This window comes from Rana temporaria, chromosome 2 (genome assembly GCF_905171775.1).
Source record: "Rana temporaria chromosome 2, aRanTem1.1, whole genome shotgun sequence".
Taxonomy (NCBI): Eukaryota; Metazoa; Chordata; class Amphibia; order Anura; family Ranidae; genus Rana; species Rana temporaria.
Window position 1 is genome coordinate 451,938,639 of NC_053490.1, and position 22,448 is coordinate 451,961,086.

The following is a 22,448-nucleotide window of genomic DNA, read 5'->3' on the forward strand; positions in this document are numbered from 1 at the left end:
AACATTGAAAATCTCTTTGCCCTATATACTTGTTGAAACTTACCTGCTGTTCATTCGCTTCTCTGACAGCCTCACCCATTTTCCTCTCAGATTCTAGATCCCTGCGAAGCTGAGCAATGACAGCTGAAGAGTGAATTTCAAGATCCTCCAGACACTGATCTGCCTACATACAGCAAGACAACAAATTACGCATTTTTAAAGTAAATAGGTTAGTCTGGATATTCAGAATTTTTTTTATTTTTTTTATTAGGAAAGATTCCCCAAAACAGCAAGAGACAGCATACAGATGGCATACAAGCATAGAGGAAATTGAATCCAATCCATGTATACATAGCATTCCATCAGTAAAATCTATCATAGGTGGTTGGAAAAGATATCATGCCTTTGGTAAAACCTTAAAAAATAAAATAAAAAATGAAAAATCGGGGACAAATCTCCAGACACATGGAGGAGGAAATATAGGTACTGCAGTAAAGTTGGGAGGGAGGATTACAATCGGAGGCAGAATCATTAACCTAGTTGCATTGTTTATATTGGGACAAGAATTTTAAATTCTTCCCATTTCTTAGCCTGGTCCAAGAACCACAGTAAGGTCTTCCGTAATCTGAAAATCCCTCACCCTGTCAAACCACTGCACGAGTGTCGGAGAGGTAAAAAAAATTCTCTCAATTACCCGAGATGAAAGCCTTGCCAGCCTTTAGCAAGTGAATTAGGTGAAGGATGGCAACAGGGTAACACATGCCTGTTTTTAACAAGGACATTTTCAGCACTTTTTTTATATATGTCAATGGCTGCCCCATCCCTTCCACTTCTTTCTTTGAACCAATAAGGCCACCTCTCATTGTGATGTACAAATAGTAAGATGCAGTAGACAGCAAGGAAGGACTTTGAAGGACCAAAGAAAGAGAAAAAAAAGGGGGGGGGGAGACGGAGAGGATACCTGTCTTTCACAGGTATCCTGTTCCTGACGGAGATAGGGAGTGAGACATGCACAGTAGGGTTCCCAGCGTGAAGCCGTAAGGCTACACTTGCGGGTTCCCTCACACGCATTGGCGGCGGCAGCAACCGACAGCTGATAGAAACATCAGCTGCAGGTGCCGACATCGCTGTAATCCAGGACAGGCAAGTATCTGATTATTAAAAGCCAGCAGCTGCTAGCTTTTAATTTTTGAAAGCGGTGGGCGGACCTCCACTTTAAGCAAAGGCACCATTAGGTGCTTTTTAGTCTCAATTAGTTTATGAATGTTATGGAACGCCAACCCCTAGAGAGGATATACCGCTGTTTTTGCAAGTTGGGCCTCCTCCATACAAGCTTTCATTTTCTCTTTTTCAAGTTCATTGTTTTCCATCTTCTTTCTCATTTTAGACAGAGATGTCATGTAATCCTCAAGTAGAGAACGAGTGCAGCTTACCTACAATAAAATAAAATAAAAGGATTAAAAACTCCAAGCAATGCAAAGATCACAAGTAAATGTATCAATTTAGGTGTATTTGGTGCTTTTATGCTTAATGTAAATAGTAACTTCCCTTTTAGCATAGCTACACTTAAGCACAATGAGATTATCGGATGACAGATCGTCCGTTTTTTATTTTTGCATGCACATCTTAAATCGAATCTGATGAATTTACTAAAGTCATGAAAACTCTCATACGTCAGCATTTTTGAATGACAGCTGTACTGATTAAAACGAAAATAGTACGATCTGGCATCATACGAAAAATATTTGTGTGCATGTCCAATCAAATAATAAAAATTGGATGAACAAAAGAAATATATTTGGACAGCCGCACTCCTGGGAATTCCCGAATTGTCCTTTAATAATGAAATGGAAATACACTACAATCCACAGCAAAAAATATTAAGTGGGATACACAGCTGACGTTTCGCACTGATGCTCAGTAGGGAACCGGGCAGTGAAGCCGCAGCGCTTCACTGCCCGATTCCCTCACCGAGGATGGCAGCGGGGGGCAGCTGAGAGACGAGGGATTGCTCAGCCTCAGCTGCCGACATCGCAGGCACGCTGGACAGGCAAGGGTCAGCAGCTGCAGTATTTGTGGCTGCCAACAATATATATATATATACACATATACACACACACACACACACACACACATATATACATATACATACACAGATGGACCTCCTTTAACTTCCCCTTAGTTTTTCATGGGCTTCGTTTTCGAATTGTCCTTGCATTCACCCCAGGATTAGAAGTTACAGCTGTATTATCACAACACCATTACCCTCTGCCCTGGTATGGTTTACCACTGCCAATACCAGTTGAGCCCGTTCCCAGTTTTATAATTCTTTGTGTGTTTGGGATGATAGGGAACCATTATGAAGATCTGCAAACAGTCATCCTATATTATGCAATAAAGAGCTAAAATGTTACAACATATTATAGTGCACTTCATTGCACAATAGAAATGCATATTGTAAAAGCATTTGAGGTTATATAAAAAAAAAAAAAAAGTCTTACTTTCTGATTCCAGTCAACTCTGTCCTTCTGTACCGTCTCATACAGGTTCTCAGCAAACGCAACCATTGAAACAGCTTCACTTTCGTACGATGCCTAGTTGAGAATAAAAGTATACTTTCACCATTTTATTTACCAGCAATAGAAGCCACGCCAGAGGCGATTCAGTTCGCATGTGCCGCGCTATATAAGTTTTTCATTCATTCATTCATTCCACAAGTGCAATGTAATACATATAAAGTGGCAGACAAAATGCTTTCATATTTTAGCTTATACAGTACCTTAAAGTACTCATACCCCTTGAAATTTTCCACATTCTGTCATGTTACATCCAAAAGCATACATTTTAGTGGAATTTTATGTGATGGACCAACACAAAGTGGCACAGAATTGTGAAAAGGAAGGAAAATAAATGGTTTAATTTGTATTTATTTTTACAAGTATCTGAAAAGTGTGGTGTGCATTTGGTATTCAGTGCCCTTTCCTCTGATACCCCTAACTAAAATTTAGTGGAACCAATTGCCTTCAGAAGTCACCTAATTGTAAGGATGAGCTCCAGCGTGTTCGCATAGTACACGTGCAGAGCCCGTCAGGAAGTCTGCACGGCGCTGCGCTAATCACAACCAGGGACTTTAATCCGAGTATAAATACAGCTGTTTTGTGAAGAACTCAGGTTTGTTAGAGACTCTTAGCAAACAAGCAGCAGCATGAAGGCCAAGGAACACACCAGACAGGTCGGGTATAAAGTTGGAGAAGTTTAAAGCAGGGTTAGGTTATACAAAAATATCCCAAGCTTTGAACTTCTCATGGAGCGCTGTTCAATCCATCATCGGAAAATGGAAACCGTACGGCACAACTGCAAACCTACCCAGACATGGCCGTCCACCTAAACTGATGGGCCGGGCAAGGAGAGCATTAATCAGAGAAGCAGCCAGGAGGCCCATGGTAACTCTGGAGAAGCTGCAGAGATCCACAGCTCAGGTGGGAGAATCTGTCCACAGGACAACCATTAGTCGTGCACTCAACAAATCTGACCTTTATGGAAGAGTGGCAAGAAGAAAGCCATTGTTGAAATAAAGCCATAAGAAGTCCCGTTTGCAGTTTGCGAGAAGCCATGTGGGGGACACACAGCAAACATGTGTAAGAAGGTGCTCTGGGTCAGATGAGCCCAAAATTTTACTTTTTGGTCTAAAAGCAAAATGCTATGGCCCGGATTCACATACACTGGCTCATATTTATGCCGCCGTAGCGCATCTCCTTTACGCTACGCCAACGCAGCGCAGAGAGGCAAGCACTGAATTCACAAAGCCAGTATTTCCAAATCTGCGCTGGGTTTCTAAGGCGCAAGTCGGCGTAAGTGGAAGTGGGCGTGAGCCATGCTAATGAGGCGTGACCCCATGCAAAATGATGGGCCGAGCGCCAGACAGATACGTATCGCCAACTGCGCATGCGCCGTCCCGTGGGCACATCTCAGTGCGCATGCTCACAATCACGTCAGGAACTGCCTAGGATACGTCGGATCACTGCCTACGGCGTGAACGTAACCTAAGCCTAGTTATATTCACGTCCTACGTAAAAAAAAAAAAAACTTTGGCTTGTGTTCCCTGGTGCAGTCCTTTGCGTGGATGCTGCTGAGTTACACCTCCTTTATGGGGCATAACTTTACACCGGACGTATGACTTTACGCGCACTGCGTCGGACGGACGTACGTTCGTGAATCGGCGTATCTCCCTCATTTGCATACGTGAATAGAAAATCAATGGGAGCGCCAAATACGTCCAGCGTAAATATGTGTCCACTCTACGCCGGCGTAGGCAAGTTACGTCGGTCGGATGAAGCCTATTTTCAGGCGTATCTTAGTTTGAGTCCGGCGCACAGATACGACGGCGCATATTTGCACTTACGCGGCGTATCTCGAGATACGTCGGCGCAAGTGCTTTTTGAATCCGGGCCTATGTGTGCACATCACCCTGAACAGATTATCCCCACCATGAAATATGGAGGTGGCAGCATCTTGTTGTGGGTATGCTTTTCTTCACCAGAGACAGGGAAGCTGGTCAGAGTTGATGGGAAGATGGATGGAGCCAAATACAGGGCAATCTTAGAAGAAAACCTGGTAGTCTGCAAAAGACTTGAGACGGGGGCAGAGGTTCACCTTTCAGCAGGTCAAAAAAGACTTGCAGCTGTAATTGCAGCGAAAGGTGGTTCTACAGAAGTATTGATTCAGGGGGCTGAATACAAATACACGCCACATTTTTCATATTTGAAAAGGATCTTTAAAACCATTTATCATTTTCCTTCCACTTCACAATTATGTGCCACTTTGTGTTGGTCTATCACATAAAATCCCAATAAAATACATTTACGATTTTGGTTTCAACATGACAAAATGTGGAAAATTTCAAGGTGGTATGAATACTTTTTCAAGGCACTGTAAACCCAACCACTCTGCTCATTTAATCAAGGTGAGACTGGGCAACGCAAAAAAGTAATGCCACTTTTCTAGGCCTGGCTAATACCTGGGCCAAGAGTACAAAAGCATAACATATAGCATAATCTAGAGATCAAAGGTTACACTTTGGGCTATATTAGACACAATAGAAATCTGCTAATATCTATGCAAGTGATCAGAGTTTAGGTCACTTAGGAACTGCATCAACTTTGGCCCGGATGAAAATGCACTACAACAAGCACACAAAGACTGGAAAAAATATTAAAAAAAAGCAGCGCTTTAGGTCTGAAAGCGAAATTTTCCATGGTTACAAGTATGAGACACTAAGAGGGGTTTACAAAGACTGGATTAGAATCTGTGCCATGGCTCTGGACCTGAAGAGTGACTTGCTGGCAACAGTACACCAAAGGTTTGGCACCACAGAGTCCAGTGACCAAAGGTCACATTCAAGGTTAGCCATGCAATCTTCAGTTTGGTAGGCAGCAAATAGATCATTCATAGCCTTTTTAAAGAATCAAGATCTACATTTCTTTAATTGTCCCCCGCTGCAATCTGGAGTTACAGGTTATTGTCAGTTTCACATCTTACAAGGTTTTAAATTTGCTAAGGGAAGGGCATTGGGTTGGGGTGCGGGGGCTGCTTATTTAACTGCTTGCCGACCAGCCGCCGCAGTTATCACGCATGCATGCCCCCCGCTCACCCCTGACGCCGTCGCACGTGCCTGGTGGTCGCGATCACCGCTGAGCACCCACGATCGCTCGTTACAGAGCGAGAACCGGGAGCTGTGTGTGTGTGTGTGTAAACACACAGCTCCCGGTCCTGTCTTGGGGGATGAACAGCGATTTGTCATTTCCCCATGTCAGTACCACCCCCCCTACCTTCAGTTAGAACACACCCAGGGAACATGATTAACCCCTTCCTCGCCCCCTAGTGTTAACCCCTTCACTGCTAGTGGCACTTTTATAGTAATCAATGCATTTTTTTAGCACTGATCGCTATAAAAATGCCAACGGTCCCAAAAATGTGTCAAAAGTGTCCGCCATAATGTCGCAGTACCGATAAAAAAAAAAAAAAAATAAAAAATAAACGCTGATCGCCACCATTACTAGTAAAAAAAAAAAAATATTAGGAAAATGCTATCAAACTATCCCCTATTTTGTAAACGCTCTAACTTTTACCCAAACCAATCAAATGCTTATTGCGATTTTTTTTTTAACAAAAAATATGTAGACGAATACGTATCGGCCTAAACTGAGGAAAAACATTGTTTATATATTTTTGGGGGATATTATAGCAAAAAATATTCATTTTTTTCCAAAATTGTCGCTATATTTTAGTTAATAGCGCAAAAAATTAAAACCGCAGAGGTGATCAAATACCACCAAAAGAAAGCTCCATTTGTGGAAGGAAAAAACAAAACGCCAATTTTGTTTGTGAGCCACGTCGCACGACCGCGCAATTGTCAGTTAAAGCGACGCAGTGCCGAATCGCAAAAAGTGGCCTGGTCTTTGACCAGCAATACGGGGGTTAAGTGGTTAACAACATGTTACATCCATATCCAGGTTGTAACATGTTATGAAAGCTGAACTTATCCTTTAACAGCGATTGTTGGAACCACTTAAATTACATTTTTGGATGGATGTTAGGAAATGGCTTACTATACAATTCATCGGATTTCATTTAGTGAAATACAGAACAATGTGAGATTGCATTGCCTTTAAATTTTACATGAACTGAGGGCTGCAATGAAAGGGGGAAAGGGTAAACTTGACTTGTTTAAAAAACATTGGAATTAAAACCATTGCTTTTACTTTTTTGTAGAAAGAAACTTCAGGATAAAGTTATCATTGCTAGAACCTGTCAACAACGGAGGAGTCTTACTTGAAAGCAAAACTGATTTTCTTTGAAGCTTTTTTTTTTTAGAGCTCTGGGGTAAACTAATGTACGTGTGTAATCTTCGTTGAATCTTGGTGTACTCTGTAAATCATCCAGATCATGTACAAAAATGTGTGAATTTCAGTGTGAATTTCCTCCAGGGGTGTAACTTTGCCTCTGTGCAGGAGTTTCCTGTAAGACCAGGCACTGCTGCAGTCTATCCTTGTGCACAATGACTGGTCTTGTAGACACCCCCCTCCTATAGTTTTCTACAGGCAGCCTGTAGTGTTGGGATCTGATGGGTCCCTGCCACAGCTCTGCTTAGTTAATATCCGAGTTTGCAAAGGTATTTGGTGAATACAGATTGAATTTATATCTTTTGTGGTTGTTGAATATATTTAAAATTAGTTTTTGTGCCTCGAATTAAGCTTTAACCACTTCATTACTGGGCACTTAAACCAGACCAATTTTCAGCTTTTAGCGCTGACGCATTTTGAATGACAATTGCGCGGTCATACAACACTGTACCCAAATTATATTTTTTTAATTTTTCCCCACAAATAGAGCTTTCTTTTGGTGGTATTTGATCACCTCTGCGATTTTTATTTTTTGCGCTATAAACAAAAAAAGACAGAACATTTGGGGGGAAAAAATTTGGTTTAGGCCGATACGTATTCTTCTACATATTTTTGTTAAAAAAAAAAAATCGCAATAAGCGTATATTGATTTGCGCAAAAGTTATATCGCCTACAAAATAGGGGATAGATTTCGTTTTTTTTTTTACTAGTAATGGCGGCGATTTGCGATTTTTTTTGTCAGGCCTGCGATATTGCGGCGGACGTATCGAACACTTTTGACACAATTTTGGGACCATTCACATTTATACAGCGATCAGTGCTATAAAAATGCACTAATTACTGTATAAATGTGACTGGCAGTGAAGGGGTTAACACTAGGGGGCGAGGAAGGGGTTAAATGTATTCCCTGGGTGTGTTCTTACTGTGTGGGGGGAGGGGACTGACTGGGGGAGGTGACCGATGCCGTGTCCCTATGTAAAGGGACACAGATCGGTCTTCTCTCTCCCTGACAGCACGTGGTGCTCTGTGTTTACACACAGAGCTCCACGTCCTGCTGTGTCACCGACGATCGCGGGTGTCTGGCGGACATCGCGCCCGCCAGGCACTCGCATCGGCTCCCGAGCGATGCGCCAGGCGCGTTGTTTGCCCGCTGCGCGCCCCCAGCGGCGCGCGCGGGGAACAACAACAACAACAGGACGTCCACCCGGCACTTGAGCCGCGCTGTGGACGTCTTTTGTCCATAGCGCGGATCCCAAGTTGTTAATTCTCTACATAGCCCTATGCATGCCAAGACTCAAGGATTTTCTTTTGCTGAACGGATCAGTGGTTACAATAAGAATTATATACTGGAGAGAACTACAATTCAGTTAACCTGTTTCTTTGCACCGCATAAGCAAGCAGCATTTGCATCAATGTGTGCTTACCAAGGATTTAGTGGCTTCTTGGAAAACTTCTTGTAAGCGCTTTTCATCCTCATGGGAGTATTGCAATGACTGCTCTCTACTCAGTACTTGGAAATATAAATTTCTGTAATAACGTTCCCCCTAAAAAAAATAAAACACACAATTTGAAGTACTTTTTTGCCATTTGCGTCCCTATTCTGTCAAATTAATGGAATCCGACAGTGCAGGAAGGGAGTTTACAATAAAGACACAACAATTAAAAATAAAACCAAAAATAAAAGTACCACACAGTAGGCTGGAGAAGGATTAGAATAAAAAAATCAGAAAGTTTCCTTATTTTTATTCTTTACCATACAGTTTTCCCACATTCAATGCTTCACTGAGAGGTGAGCAAACCTAAAAAAAAAAAAAAAAAAAAAAACACTCGGACAACCATGCAAACATACCAACCAGCCACACAAAACTCCCTCCCCAGAGGGAACAGGGAAGCTTAAACAGCAGCCACCAAAACCTTGCAGCCCTAAAAAGCATTGCAAGATGCAAACACAGCAACAGTGAAAGTGTGCACGCATGACCAGGTAGCCGCCTTGCAAACCTGAGACAGGCACCAGCTATCCGAAAACACCCAAGAAGCACCACTCTGGAGAAGTGGTTAAAAAAAAAAAAATTCTGGGGGTCGTCTGCTCACCAAAACCCATCAGGTCATAAAGGCATTGGGTCTCCAGAAAGAAAACCATAGCACAGAAAAACACGAACCACCCATATCACATGAGTGCAACTGAACCTCTTCAGGGAGCAAAGGTCAAAGACACAGGGAAGGCAGGACAATGTCTTCAGCCTGGTGGAAATCCAACACCATCTTTAGAAGTGAGGAGGGACACAGAGAACCCCTTATCCCTGTGTAAGACCAAAAGAGGAAAACCCCTAAAGGCCGCCAGCTTCAACACCCACAGTGTGGAAATGAAGGCGACAAAAAGGCATAACGTAAGTAGGGGAATATCCCAAATACTCTCAAAAGGAATGGTTTAAAATGCAGCGCTTCAGTGAATTTGATTAAAAATGTGACGGTCCATATGAGAAAAGTCACTGTGAGATAAAGCTGATATGAAGACCTTCACCAAGCTTCAATGTGCAAAGAAACACACAAACGTGCTATCAATCTGCTTACCAGAAAGATAAGGGAAAACAGGCGATGTAATCACACAAATACAGAGGGTCAGTGGTGAATACAACACTCGAGACTTGATAGATCAATCCAAGGAATATCCAAAGTCATCAGCATCAGAAAGACCTCCAGGACTCACAAGACCAAATAGGTATATTGTGCGATCATCAACAGGAATTTACCCAAAGTGAAGAAAGCAATAATAGTGAATCCCGTAAAGGTAAGCGTTTATTGTAGTCTACTTACAGGTAAAAAGGAACATCATGACATAAAAAGCTCAGCGGCTCTTAGCGTGCTTGCATCGGCCAGCCTGACATGTTTTATCCTATGTGGATATCATCAGAGGCAGCAGCAGGACCGCCGTCCAAGCATTTGGAGCGTGTCCAATTGAGAGAAAACACTTAAGCCCAATGCCGAGTCGATGATCAGACATACTCTTGACTAAGGATGAGCTCTGGCGTGTTCGCATAGTACACGTGCAGAGCCCGCCAGGAAGTGTGCACGGTGCTGCGCTAATCACAGCCAGGGTGACATTTCACGATCCCTGCAGCCGAGCATCGGGACAATTTCTCCCTGACTGATTAGCGCAGTGCCGTGCACACTTCCTGGCGGGCTCTGCACGTGTACTGTGCGAACACGCCAGAGCTCATCCTTACTCTTTACTTGCACATGCAGTCAGGGTCAAGGCAGGCCTTGAATTTCAGGACCCATTAAAATTTATGCAGAGTGCATTGTGATCATCACATAGTACATCAGCACAGAATAAGTCTCCACTAGCAGGGGATGGTCATCCAGGTAGCCATTCCAGCGATCCCAGGTGTCTCAGCAACGCAGGAACCAAAATGTAAGAAGCGTTGATACCTAGCACATATCGGGAATGTGCAGGTATGTGTCCTTGATGTTAACGGAGGCCAGAAACTCACCATGAGGAGGGGAGGTGACCAAAGAATGGATAGATTTCATCCTGAACTTCTGCACCCTCAAAAAGACATGCAGGGCTTGGAGGCCCATTACTGGGTGAACCCGGACCACTATTGGAACTGTAAATAGGTTGGAGTAAAGGTCCCCAAAACAGCTCTAGAAAAATTACTCCCTGGAGTAGCAAATCCTGTCCCACCATGTAAATATCTCGTAGGCGATACAGGGGAAGCGAAGACTGGACAGAAAGAATTTCTCTGAAGGACAAAAGAATTCCATTTTGGAGGGGGACACAGTCAGTTTGCGAGGGATTAGAGGTCCACAGGCCTTTGAACCAGTAAAGATGACCCCCAATCCTGCAAACAGCTAGGTACACCTTCCCACTGGGGACGTCAGGGTTATGCAAGGCTAGGGACACCAGGCATCCTAGTGGGCACCTTGAAGAAACTGGAGCCCTTGTACAAGCAGTCAGTAAAAACCAAAAGTCTACCGATTGCAGAGAAAGAAGGATTGTGCTTACAACACGGTCCTAAATTTTTTTTGGGGGTGTGGGAAGAAAGTTATCTTGCCACCAGCAAGGTTGTTGACATCATCAAGGCTGTATCAAAGACTTAAAATATAACTAATGGCAAAACTTTTTTTTTGTTTTTTGATAGAGTGCAGAGGGATTAGAATCCCATCAGTTTTTATTGCTCTGTGCCCCTCCCCCCACCCCCCAGTTAGGGGAGATTCACCCTCTCCATTTGTCCCGTTTACCATTATCATTGAAAGTGAAAGTAAAAGAAAATACCAATTTTTGTGTTGTCACCAGAAAAGAGGGAAAAATCTTCCAATGGGGACACTAGTTCTGGTGAACTGGGGATCCCAAAGAAAGTCACTTAATTTGTATGGGCATTTCTGGTCCACAGAATCTTAAAGGAAGGGAAACAAGATATACATGTGCTCAGATCCCAACAGTTTGGGGCAAACCTAAAACCTTGTGTCCGTTTGCCCCATGTTGGCATTGTGTTCACAGTAGCATTTGCAGTGGCAGAGCAGATTAGGACCTGCTAAAGAGGGATTACTTTGACCCAGTTGGCCAGCTTAAACATGTATTGGAATATGTGTGAACTATATATCCTTTTTATTGCAAAGTTTGCTAGAAAAGGGTATAGCAGCGTTTAGAGGGTTAATTTAGTATTTTTAGTCTGAAAAGAAGGGGACTCCACCGGTATCATGGTTGCCTTATGCAACCCAGAATAGGGAGACCCACTATAGGCCAGATCGATATTTTCAGAAGGGCCACCGCAAAAAGAAAGAAACATAGTTAACGCTTCGTAACTAGGAAAGGATGCTTTGGACATTCTCAGCCACATAAATATATGCAAACCATAGGGGACAGCTACTTTGATAGCCCTGAATTATCCTAATTTTGTAATTTACTCTGCACAGAGGCAAACAGTACGGCCACCAGTGCCAGTTTGTGAGCAGCAAGTAGGCAAAAAGACTCATCAGAACTCGTTGTTGAACCTGACCAGCAAAACACTGAGCGTAAAGCCTCAGAGCAAGTCTGTCTCCCCCTAACACATATGGTCACTGGACTCTGGAGCAGGGGCACACCACTAGGGCCTTCAGGGACATGGCTACCCAGCTACAACTATAAAACACCCAACTGGTTCACATGGCAAAATGGATCACGGGAGGTTCTGTTGCACAGGGTCCAACTGCAACATTACAGGCCTTCCCCACGTTTCCAATACGTGGTCTGGGAACCATTCCTCTTGGCATAATCTTTAGGCAACAGATGCGATTTCCAGGTGGAAAAATGTGAGAAATAAAATGGCAAAAAAAAAAAACACACGAAACCTGTGCAGACTGCACACAGACATGACAATCACTTAAAATGGAGTTACACCCAAAAATGGAACTTCCACTTTTCCAGCCCCCCCCCCCCCCCCTCTGGTGTCACATTTGCCACCTTTCGGGGGGAGGAGGGGGAAGCAGATACCTGTCCAATACAGGCATTTTCTCCCACTTCCGGCGATAGATCACTACAGATTCCACAGCGATCTACGCCATGTCCGGCCCCTCTGTCACCCCTGCTGACTCCTAGCAGACACACAGGTCTCAGAAGACAGCAGTGACCAGAAAAATTACTAGGTCAATGTATGTCAGAGCATACACAGGTCTAAAGACGCTTGCCCATCCCCATTCTTTGGCCTGTCAAGAACAATGGCAAGAAAAAAAAAAAAAAAAAGTATGTGAACACCCTGGAATTAACTGTTTTTCTTCAGTTATTTGTCATAAAATGTGATCTGATCCTCATGCAAGACACAAAAGACAAAAACAATGCGCTTAAAAAAAAAAAAAAACCACAAAAATTATATTCACCGAGCTAGATGCAGCATTGATGCCGCTTCTGTCCCTTCGGCTCCAGACCAAGAACTGAGCGGTTATGGAGTGCTGATCGCTCAACTCTCGTTCCACAGGCTGCAGAGAGCTAGTTAGTGACTGTCAGTCATGGCCAAGCCGCAATGACATCACTCCAGCACATGTGGGTGGGAGTCTTGGCCACGGCACACAGTTCTGAAGAAATAGCATGGCCAGTGAAGTCACTGGCTTTTGCTCACAACAATATCTCCTAAATAGTGCACGCTTAGGAGATATTCATTTTACCTACAGGTAAGATTATAATGAAAAGCAAACAAGAGTTTATTACCACTTTAAGGAGTGCTTTCACACCACCCGGGCGATGGCGGTAAAACGCTGCTATTTTTAGCAGCACTTTATCCCCATTTTTTCAGCGCTTTTCGGCCACTAGCGGGCGCTTTTAACTCCCGCTAGTGCCCGGAAAAGGGTTAAAGCGGTGCTACAGCTCTGGCTTTGACACTGGAGTGAATGGAGCTGCTCTTTTAGGGTGCTTTGCAGGCGCTATTTTTAGCGCTATAGTACTTGCAAATCGCCTGAAAGTGGCCTTGGGGTGCCACTTCAGGATCTAGTAGGTCTTCATATTCTGACAATCGCTGGGAGAGCAAGCAGGAAAAGAGCTCATCTCTGCTCCATAAAAGGCAACAGGTTAAGGAGAAGGATGCGCACATCACACAAAACCTCATGTAAAGAGTGGAAGCAGCCTCAGCCTAGAAACCTCATCTAGGCCATAACCCTGACATGTTTCTCATGGGGCTTAGTCATGGGAGTCTTTACATGAGTTTTGTGGATGCCTGGTGTAAACATCTCCTCTCACTGGCTTGGCTTAGAGCAGGAGCCATTGGCTCATGCTGCTGTCCATCAAATCCTGTGAGAAGGGAGCGAGAGGGTGGCGCAGAGCCATGCTGTGTAGCCATCAACGCACACAGTCCAGGGTAGTAGTGCGCCTATAACATACGGCTTGCTATAAGAGAAGGAGCAGACAGAGCCAACAGGGGACCCCAGAAGAAGAAGAGGCATGGGGATGCTCTGTGCAATACCATTGTACAGAGGACTCAAGCATAACTTTTTTTTTCTTAAAACACACCATGCCTTTACAACCACTTTAACTGTTAGGATAGACTAATCAAATCTAGTGTACAAATGATAGCGGTAATCTGGCAGCGCAGGACAGACCGGAAATAACACTCAGCCCCATATAGCCAAAAAAAAAAAAAGTACCAGTCCAGTTCGCAGTATTACCGGGAGGATTTTTCATTGATGGAATTTCCAGAAAATAACTAGGAAAGGTGAGCTGGAATTTTTAAAATATTTACTAAAGTTATGCTATGTGAATCAAAATATATAAAGTACTGTAGATGTTATTTTAATTTGGATGCAATAAAATAAATCTGTATAGTCCAAGAACTTACTTCACCGTCATACATTACACATGTCTGCGTGGAGACATCTCTCTGTTCAGATGGTTTAGATGTGACCGTCTGTTGTTGCCAGTCTTGGAGTTGACGGGAAAGCACTTCAACAACAATTAAAGTTCCTTCTAGGCGATGTATTAGTTCTTCCCGAGATGCTTGGCAAAAGGTCTCCTTAGAAAAACTAAAAGCAAACCACTAAGAAAAAAAACGTAATGCAGACATAGGAGTTGATTTTCAAAAACCTGAGGAGTGCAAAATCTGGTGCAGCTCTGCTTAGAAATCAGCTTCCAGGTTATTTTGTCAAAGCTTAAAGGGGAAAAAAGTTTCCCTAAATGGCTTCCTTTAACTTAGTGCAGTCCTCCTTCACTTACCTCATCCTTCCATTTTGCTTTTAAATGTCCTTATTTCTTCTGAGAAATCCTGTTCTTCTGTCTGTAACTACACACAGTAATGCGAGGCTTTCTCCCTGGTGTGGAGAAAGCCTCTTGAGGGGGGAGGGGGCGAGCAGGCAAGTCAGGACACTCTCTACTTTGCAGATACAGAAAGGAGCTGTGTGTTAGTGGGCATCCTGACACTCCTGCTCGCCCCCTCAAGAGGCTTTCCCCACACCAGGGAGAAAGTGTCGCATTACGGTGTGTAGTTACAGAATAACAGGAAGTGAGGATTTCTCAGAAGAAATAAGGACATTTAAAAGCAAAATGGAAGGATGAGGTAAGTGAAGGAGGACTGCACTAAGGTAAAGGAAGCTATTTAGGGAAAAAAATGTTGTCCTTTACAACCCCTTTAATTGAACAAGCTGAAGTTTGCACCAGATTTTGCACTCTTCATACTGGTGCGACAATCGCTCTGACTTCGAGAGCACAAGTTGCATTATATGTCAAAATCAATAGTTCCCTATGAGAGCGGTCTAAACCAGTCCGACTTTGGAAAAGGTTCTTGCCCTACTTTGGTCATACTTCTGTTCGATTTCAACCCACAGAATTGAATGGAAGTCACATTAAAGTCGGACCAGCAGCTTAACTCACCCCACTTGTGCTCGGATGTTAGCAATGCAAAATGTAGTGGTAAAAAAAAAAAAAAAACACCCACGCATCAACCGCCACCCAAAAAAATATTTTGCAACCTGAGGAACTAAAGTCTGGTGACAGAAATGCCAGGATGCACTCACCCACTGTAGTGGAATGATTTTAGGGGATCCCTACACAATAAATACAAACCAGCGTGGGGGGGGGCTTTCTCGGCATGCATGCTCAGATAAGTGTTGGTAATAAAAAAAAAAAAAAATTGTGGGGGGTTGGGGGAGGACGCAGACCTGTGCAAGTTCACCTTACAGATTTTTCTGAAAAGGTGAACTTAAACTTTAAGTGGTTAAAGTCAGATCAGAAGTCGTGCGACTTTCATGTCAGATCAGTGTGATTGTGGCCTTATAAAAAGGAGGAGGAGGAGGAGAAGAATTGGTCACTTTTTGATTCTGCTGAATTGTTGCATATAGATCAGTCTGACCTAGACAAAACCCACACACACCCCTTTGCATATCAGTATCAATCATACTGCTCATAAATGATGATTGCATGGAACCCAGACTGGACCTACTTTCAAAAGTATAGTCTTAAAAAAAAAAAAAAAAAAATATAAGGATTTTTATTTTAAAACGTAAAATCCTAATCTTTGCATTCATTGCGTTGGCCACTGGATCATACTGTTACCGGCAGGATTAGGACAGACAAACACAGAAAAAACAGCCTGCGGTGGCCAACCCCCTCCTGCTAACAGCCAAATTTTAACAAAACAGGGCGACAAAACACCAAATGGCAATGGCCAGCCAACACAACTAGAAGGGCAAGTGCTGCGTCTCAATGAATACAGAGTAAAAAAAATATATAATAAAAAAACTAATTTTTTCCCTCTCCGTTCATCTACAATAAGTAGATATTGGCCACTGGTACATCTAAAAAGCAATATTCATAGAAGGCAATATAACTTCTCTAAAAAGCAAAGGGTAAGAAAATCACAATGCTGCCTGCAAGACCTTACCCCCCAAAACTAAAACACGAGGAAGCAAAAATAAACTAAAAAAAAAAAATTGGTAAAAAGTTTGAGCCAAAAGCCAAGGGGCCATTCTTTACAACCTGAGAAACTAAAGCCTAGTGATGGAAATCCACTCTACTGGAATGAGCAATGACTGAAATTGGGTGCTGTAGACCCCGAAAAGAATAAGCCTTAAAAATGATGAGATCTTTCAAATCCACTTGGAGATCATGCCCAAACAAGTATCATGATCAACCTGAGGGCTGTCTGATCCCTCTTACGAAAGGGTGCAGTGGCATCCAGTTACAACCAAATAGCCTAAACCACATAAAGACAATACAACACCCACACCTGCCAAAGAACCGGCTTGGGACAGAGAATGAAGATAAAAAGATAGACACCATCTTTGGAAGAAATAGGGACTAGGTCATAGTACAATACCAGAAAGAGGGAAATTTGCGAGACAAAACCACCAACTTCGACATGCTACGGGCCAAGGTGAAGCTAGTCTAGTGCAACCAGGATGACCGGAATTACTGATTCAACCCCAAGTAATTGAGATAGCAGCTTCAGAGAAGGGAATTCATAAATTAGACTGCATTGATCCCAGTCACACCAGGGCATCCATCGGGAGATCTTTGATGCTGGCACCAACAAATCCACCTTCCAGTTAAACCAAGACTTTTACAGATCCACAACAGGCATAACCCAACATAAACAAGGGCAAATGCTCTCTGGATGAAGGGACCACCCTCCCTGAGACAGCAACTAATGGGTGAGGCAACCTGCCTGCCAACTCTGCACCCCTGGAATGTGCACCTCTGGTAAAAGACAAAACATGCCTCTACACTCAATTTAAAAAAGGTGGGAGACCTCCCAAGCACATTTCTGTGCTCCCTGATAAAGGACACAGGTCAAAGCCATGTCGTTATTTGCTTTAATCTGAATTGGGTGACCTTCCAGGCAAATGGCCCAGTGCAAAAGAGAAAGACTGCTCCAAATTAAACATTGCCAGTCACAATTCAAGAGTTTATGGATGACCCAGAATGCCCCCCAACTGACATCCATTGCCATTACCATCCTGCAGAAAGAAAATATTTTCCAGAGGGAATGTAACCATCAGACTTAAAGGGGCCTTGTCATCTGGCTTACACACACTTCCCTTTCCAGGGTCAAAGGGACTTGTCCCAGTCGGAAAGAATCTACTGTTGAAGGTTCTGAGTGTGGTATTGCGCATGGGAAACCACTTTTGAAGAAAGTCACCATCAGGCTCAAAACCTGCATACGAGTACAAAGCGTCAGCCATCTGAGAATGCAGAAGACCCATGTGGGACCGGGGGAAACTGTGAAAGCTCTGGCAGAAGAATCAACTGTTATATCTGGTGTCTACAATTAGGCCCAGGTACTTTACGTGAAAGAAGGGAATCAGTGATTTCTTCAGATTCAGGAGTCCATGAAAACTGGCCATTGTGATCAACAGGAAGGGGACTCTGCACATAGCAGAATGTAGTCTAGACAAACCACAATAAAGATCCCCTTGAATTCATAGCAGGGGCAACATTTTGGTGAACACCCAGGGGCAGATGCCAGTCCAAAAGGGAAGTGCCACAAATAAGCACAAAGGGGGGGCAAACCTCAAAATTAGCCTATCGATGGCTCCTGCTGGTGGCCCAACCTGCACCCATTAATATAGCCTCACTACGGAGGTCACCTGCCATCACTTTCAAGGTCATGCCTTTGTTGCTGGAAGTCGAGCAGGGGCAAACCTCATCCTTCTTGGGAACCGAAGAGTAGTAAAGTAAACTCTCTTGGAAGGAGGAAACCTTGTTGCAACAGGTTGGATTTTGCCATGTGCAAACCCTGAATCCACTTAAGATATAGGCAAAGGTTCGATGTGAAGAAGTAATCAGGAGAAGTCCACATGCCCACAGGCAGCCCCAGCAGTAAGTAAATGTGTGGCCAGAAGCATCGCCCAGAGCCAAGCTCCTCCCAGAATGTGCAATACTTAGCATGTGCATGCAGAAGTCTCACAGCCACACTTGCTGTGATGAACCAGCAGAGTTGCATGGAGGGCATGGCAGACCCTGGAGTATCACAAGATGGATGTCAGGCTAGTGAACCACTCTTAGTAAAGCACTGAATTACATACCACCTGGGGGTAGCGTGTGAAGAAAGTTCCTCACAGCAACAAAGGCATGACCTTGAAAGTGATGGCAGGTGACCTCCGGAGTGAGGCTATATTAATGGGTTGAGGCTGGGCCAGCAGCAGTCTGATTTTTTTCTGTTTGTACCTAGCATTGTCCTCTGCAGGTGACAGTATAACATTGTGCCCTTCAATGAATGGAAGAGAAATATTCAGTTAACCTGGCTCTCAAAATCATGTGTTGTTCATTCAGTAATCACTTATACAGGGCAGTCTTATTAATACTGTAATGTAATCTGTATTGGGTTCTTAACTTCAACATTACAACAAATTCTTAACCTTACATCTACTAGTTGGCTCAAGAATTTTTCCCTTTGGGTTAAAATCAGACAAATGATAAATAAATACCAAGACCCTAGGAAAATGAATGATTGATACAACCGACAAATGAGGTGCATTATCTGAAATTCAAATATAGCTGCAGAGAAGTTCTAGGGATCGGTAAAGAGATGTATCGAATAGGAATTAATTCTAAATCATTTGACTACAATTATCTGCTTAAGTGGTTTCCAGGGGTTATTGCCCTTTACAAGAGCTATGCGAGTACAGCTAGAGCAGTGATGGCCAACTTTCTTGAAATAGGGGGCCTCCTATGGGCAACAAAACAAAATTCAGACAGCAGACATGAAACAGAATATAGTCAAAGACTATAGACATGATACAAGAGATGGTCACAGACCATGGATACATTAAAAGGAGACTGTCAGAGACAGTTAACATGCTATAGGAGTTGAAAGAGACTGGGGACATGCTTCAGGAGACAGTCATAAACTGCAAACATATTACTTGCAATTAGAGCACACAAATTAGTGTGAAGGGGCCATGGGGGCCGCAGGGTGGGCACCAGGGAGCTAGAGTTCTACTTACTTCCAAAGCACATAATCTGTCTCAGAGGCATTGTCTTTTGCACTTGTCACTCCCTTCCCCTTCAAGTTCCAAGAGGTGTTCATGCTTTTGTTGAGAAGCATTACAGGGGTAGTCCATGTAATTTCTTCAGATGTTGATATTGGTGTCATAGCTGTGCCAACTTCATGAAGAGAGGCCAATACCTCAGGAAAAATGTTGTTACAAACACTCCTATTAGGTGATAAGACATGAGGCTTAGAGTGAGGCGGAATAACTGGAGTAGGGCAGTTAGTACAATTAGCTGATGTGGCAAACTCCTCACTCCTTTGTGGATCAAAAGCCGAGCTCGAATGACCTGTTTGATGTAAACTAGAGCTGGGTCTCAGCCACTCTGTATTTGTTACTTTGGTGGAATCACGTTCTGTTCGTTTAGAATGCGGTGTACTCCCTCCGATAGGAAAAAAACTTTTATCAGTAGATTCTCTCATATCCAAGCCGCTCTCTGTAGTATTTTCAATACTGCATGAAGAAAATTCATCATCCGTGGTTATTGTTTTTACTGGGCGAGTCATAATGAAAGGCAGAGAACATTCATCACTTAAAATAGCATGGCCAACAATACTATCAAGCTTGTCCAGCACCATCGCAGAATCCAAAAAGGTTGATGAGGCATCCGCAATTTGCTTGCTTTTATCTTCATTTATTGCATCACCTAGCAAAGATGAAGGCAACACCTTAGCATGGACATCATGTCTAGAACAGTTGCTTTTTTCATCCTCCGTCTCAAAAATTCCCCAGTTCTCAACTTTTTGAGTCAAAGCCAACATCTCCCCAGATAAAGGCAAGTGGCAAACGTCAGATTCGCCATCAAAATTCTGATTTATTTCATAAGTATTGTATGCAGATAAATTGTTAAAGTCAGATATAAAGCCGATATCAGTAACCAGGGAACACTCTTCAACCACTGAAGTCAATACAGCACAATCACTAAAGCTTGAGTTATCTTTATTTAAAGATGATTTTCTAAAAAGATCTGTTGATGTCTCCAGAAGAGTTGCTGCTACTGCGTTACTGCAAACAATAAAGGTAGTCTGACCCGATTGGTGTGCAGAAACCATTTGCTGTCCATCAATGCATGAGGTCTCAATAACTGCCGCTTCAGAAGCTAAGCTAACCATCGTGTTGTATTCCTCAGGAAATGTAATATTGGATTTTTTAAGAACGGTTTCCTGGACCCGATCTGAACACATGTCTGAAACCAAAACACTTTCACAAGGCTGGCTAGACTGATAATCAGCTTTCAAATTTGTAGAGTATTCCATAAAGTTAACTTGTAATTCTTTGTTTTCCAAGGAGAATGAAGATTGTTTTGCTGAACTTTTCACAGAATCATCATCATCAGAAGGAGAGTCAACCCACACACTAACAGGAATGCCAGCGCTGATAAGGGAAGTTTCCTGGAAAAGAAATAAGCTGTGAATACTAGCTTTACTATTTTACAATAAAATGATCTTTCACATCATTCCAGAAACATCAAAACCAGAATGCGGGGGGCTGTTGGGCTACAGATTAATAATCATATTATTATTAATATTGCACGTCTTGATCTACTTCTATGGCCAAGGTAATTTCTTCCACCCTATCACGCCTAAAAAAGGAAGATTCCTGATGACGGATGGTAAATTACAAAATGCGTAGAGACTTCTGGGTAAATGTTGGACGTCATAGGTCACTTCCTGCCGCTGACCCGCACGGAACTGAGGCGTGGAGTGCAGCACTGCTGGAAAGACTCGGTGCCGGTCTGGAGGCACTTATAAATTTGAGTGCGATTCTACATTTATATTTTTATAGTAAAAGTTGAACATACTACGCTATGATCGGTCCCTTGCTTTTGATGAGAGCGCGACATAAAACTAATCAGGAACTCCATGAGAGGATAATTGGCGCATTGGTGGAACGGACGGCAGATTGGTCCCAGGGAGAGGAGTGGTCAACCCCAAGATAAAATTACAGACGCATATAACCTCTAGTTCTGGTGAGTGCCCACTTCAGAAGTTGCTGGCACGAATTAGTGGAATGGCAGCTACACATTTGTTTTCAACACAGAGCAATATATAAGTGGACTGTAATAGACACCCTGGTAGAGGTCCATAGGGAGTTTGTTATGGGCACATTTTATTTAAATCAATACCTAGGTTATTGTATTCTGTTATAAGCACAGTTTATATGATTTTCACAGGTTCCCCCCCCCCCCCCCCCCCCCACATACATACATAAATACACATAGGGCCAGATCCACAAAGAACTTACGGCGGCGTATCTATTGATACGCCGCGTAAGTTCTACGATGCGCCGTCGTATCTTTGTTTTGTATCCACAAAACAAGATACGCCTGAATGTGGACTAGATCCGACTGACGTACATTTTAGTACGCTGTCGGATCTTAGGTGCATATTTACGCTGGCCGCTAAATGGCGCTAAATGGCGCTTCCGTTGATTTCCGCGTAGAGTATGCAAATTACGCCAATTATCAAAACGTACGTCCGCCCGGTGCATTTTTTTACGCCGTTTAGGCAAGGCTTTTTCGGCGTAACGTTACCCCTGCCTCTATGAGGTGTACGCAATGTTAGGTATGGACGTCGGGACAGCGTCGAATTTTCCGTCGTTTGCGTAAAACGTTTGCGAATAGGGCTTTGCGTAAATTACGTTCACGTCGAAAGCATTGACTATTTGCAATGTGATTTCGAGCATGCGCACTGGGAAACCCCCACTGACGGCGCATGCGCCGTTCAAAAAAAACATCATTTACGTGAGGTCAAGATGAATTAACATAAAACACGCCCACATCTTAGTCATTTGAATTTCGCGCCCTTAGACCCGGTTCACACTGGCGCGACTCGTCAGGCGACACAGCCGCCTGACAAGTCGCGTCCCATTGTAGTGAATAGAACCGTTCTAATAGGAGCGACGCGAGTCGCTCCGACTTAGAAAAAGGTTCTTGTACTACTTCGGGGGCGACTCGGGGCGATTTGCATTGACTTCTATACAGAAGTCATTTTGCAAATCGCCTTGGAAGTCGTTTTCAGGTCGCCTGGCCAAGTCGCCCCCGAAGTCGTGCCGCCCCTGTGTGAACCGGCTCTTACGCTGACACATTCACACTACGCCGCAAATTCTTTCTGGATA

The 22,448-nt window shown here is 43.4% G+C and overlaps 1 protein-coding gene across 1 annotated transcript in view; it reads right to left on the reverse strand.

The window, feature by feature from the left end:
- The window catches only part of SPAG5 (sperm associated antigen 5), an 81,361-nt gene that overhangs the window by 51,301 nt on the left and 7,612 nt on the right, over window positions 1-22,448 (reverse strand). The window contains exons 4-9 of the mRNA XM_040338510.1: window positions 19,287-20,722; window positions 14,186-14,369; window positions 8,306-8,425; window positions 2,481-2,573; window positions 1,278-1,412; window positions 44-163 (exon numbers count right to left, since the gene is read on the reverse strand). Coding sequence (XP_040194444.1) covers window positions 44-163; window positions 1,278-1,412; window positions 2,481-2,573; window positions 8,306-8,425; window positions 14,186-14,369; window positions 19,287-20,722 — 2,088 coding nt within the window. The remainder of the gene's footprint in view (window positions 1-43; window positions 164-1,277; window positions 1,413-2,480; window positions 2,574-8,305; window positions 8,426-14,185; window positions 14,370-19,286; window positions 20,723-22,448) is intronic.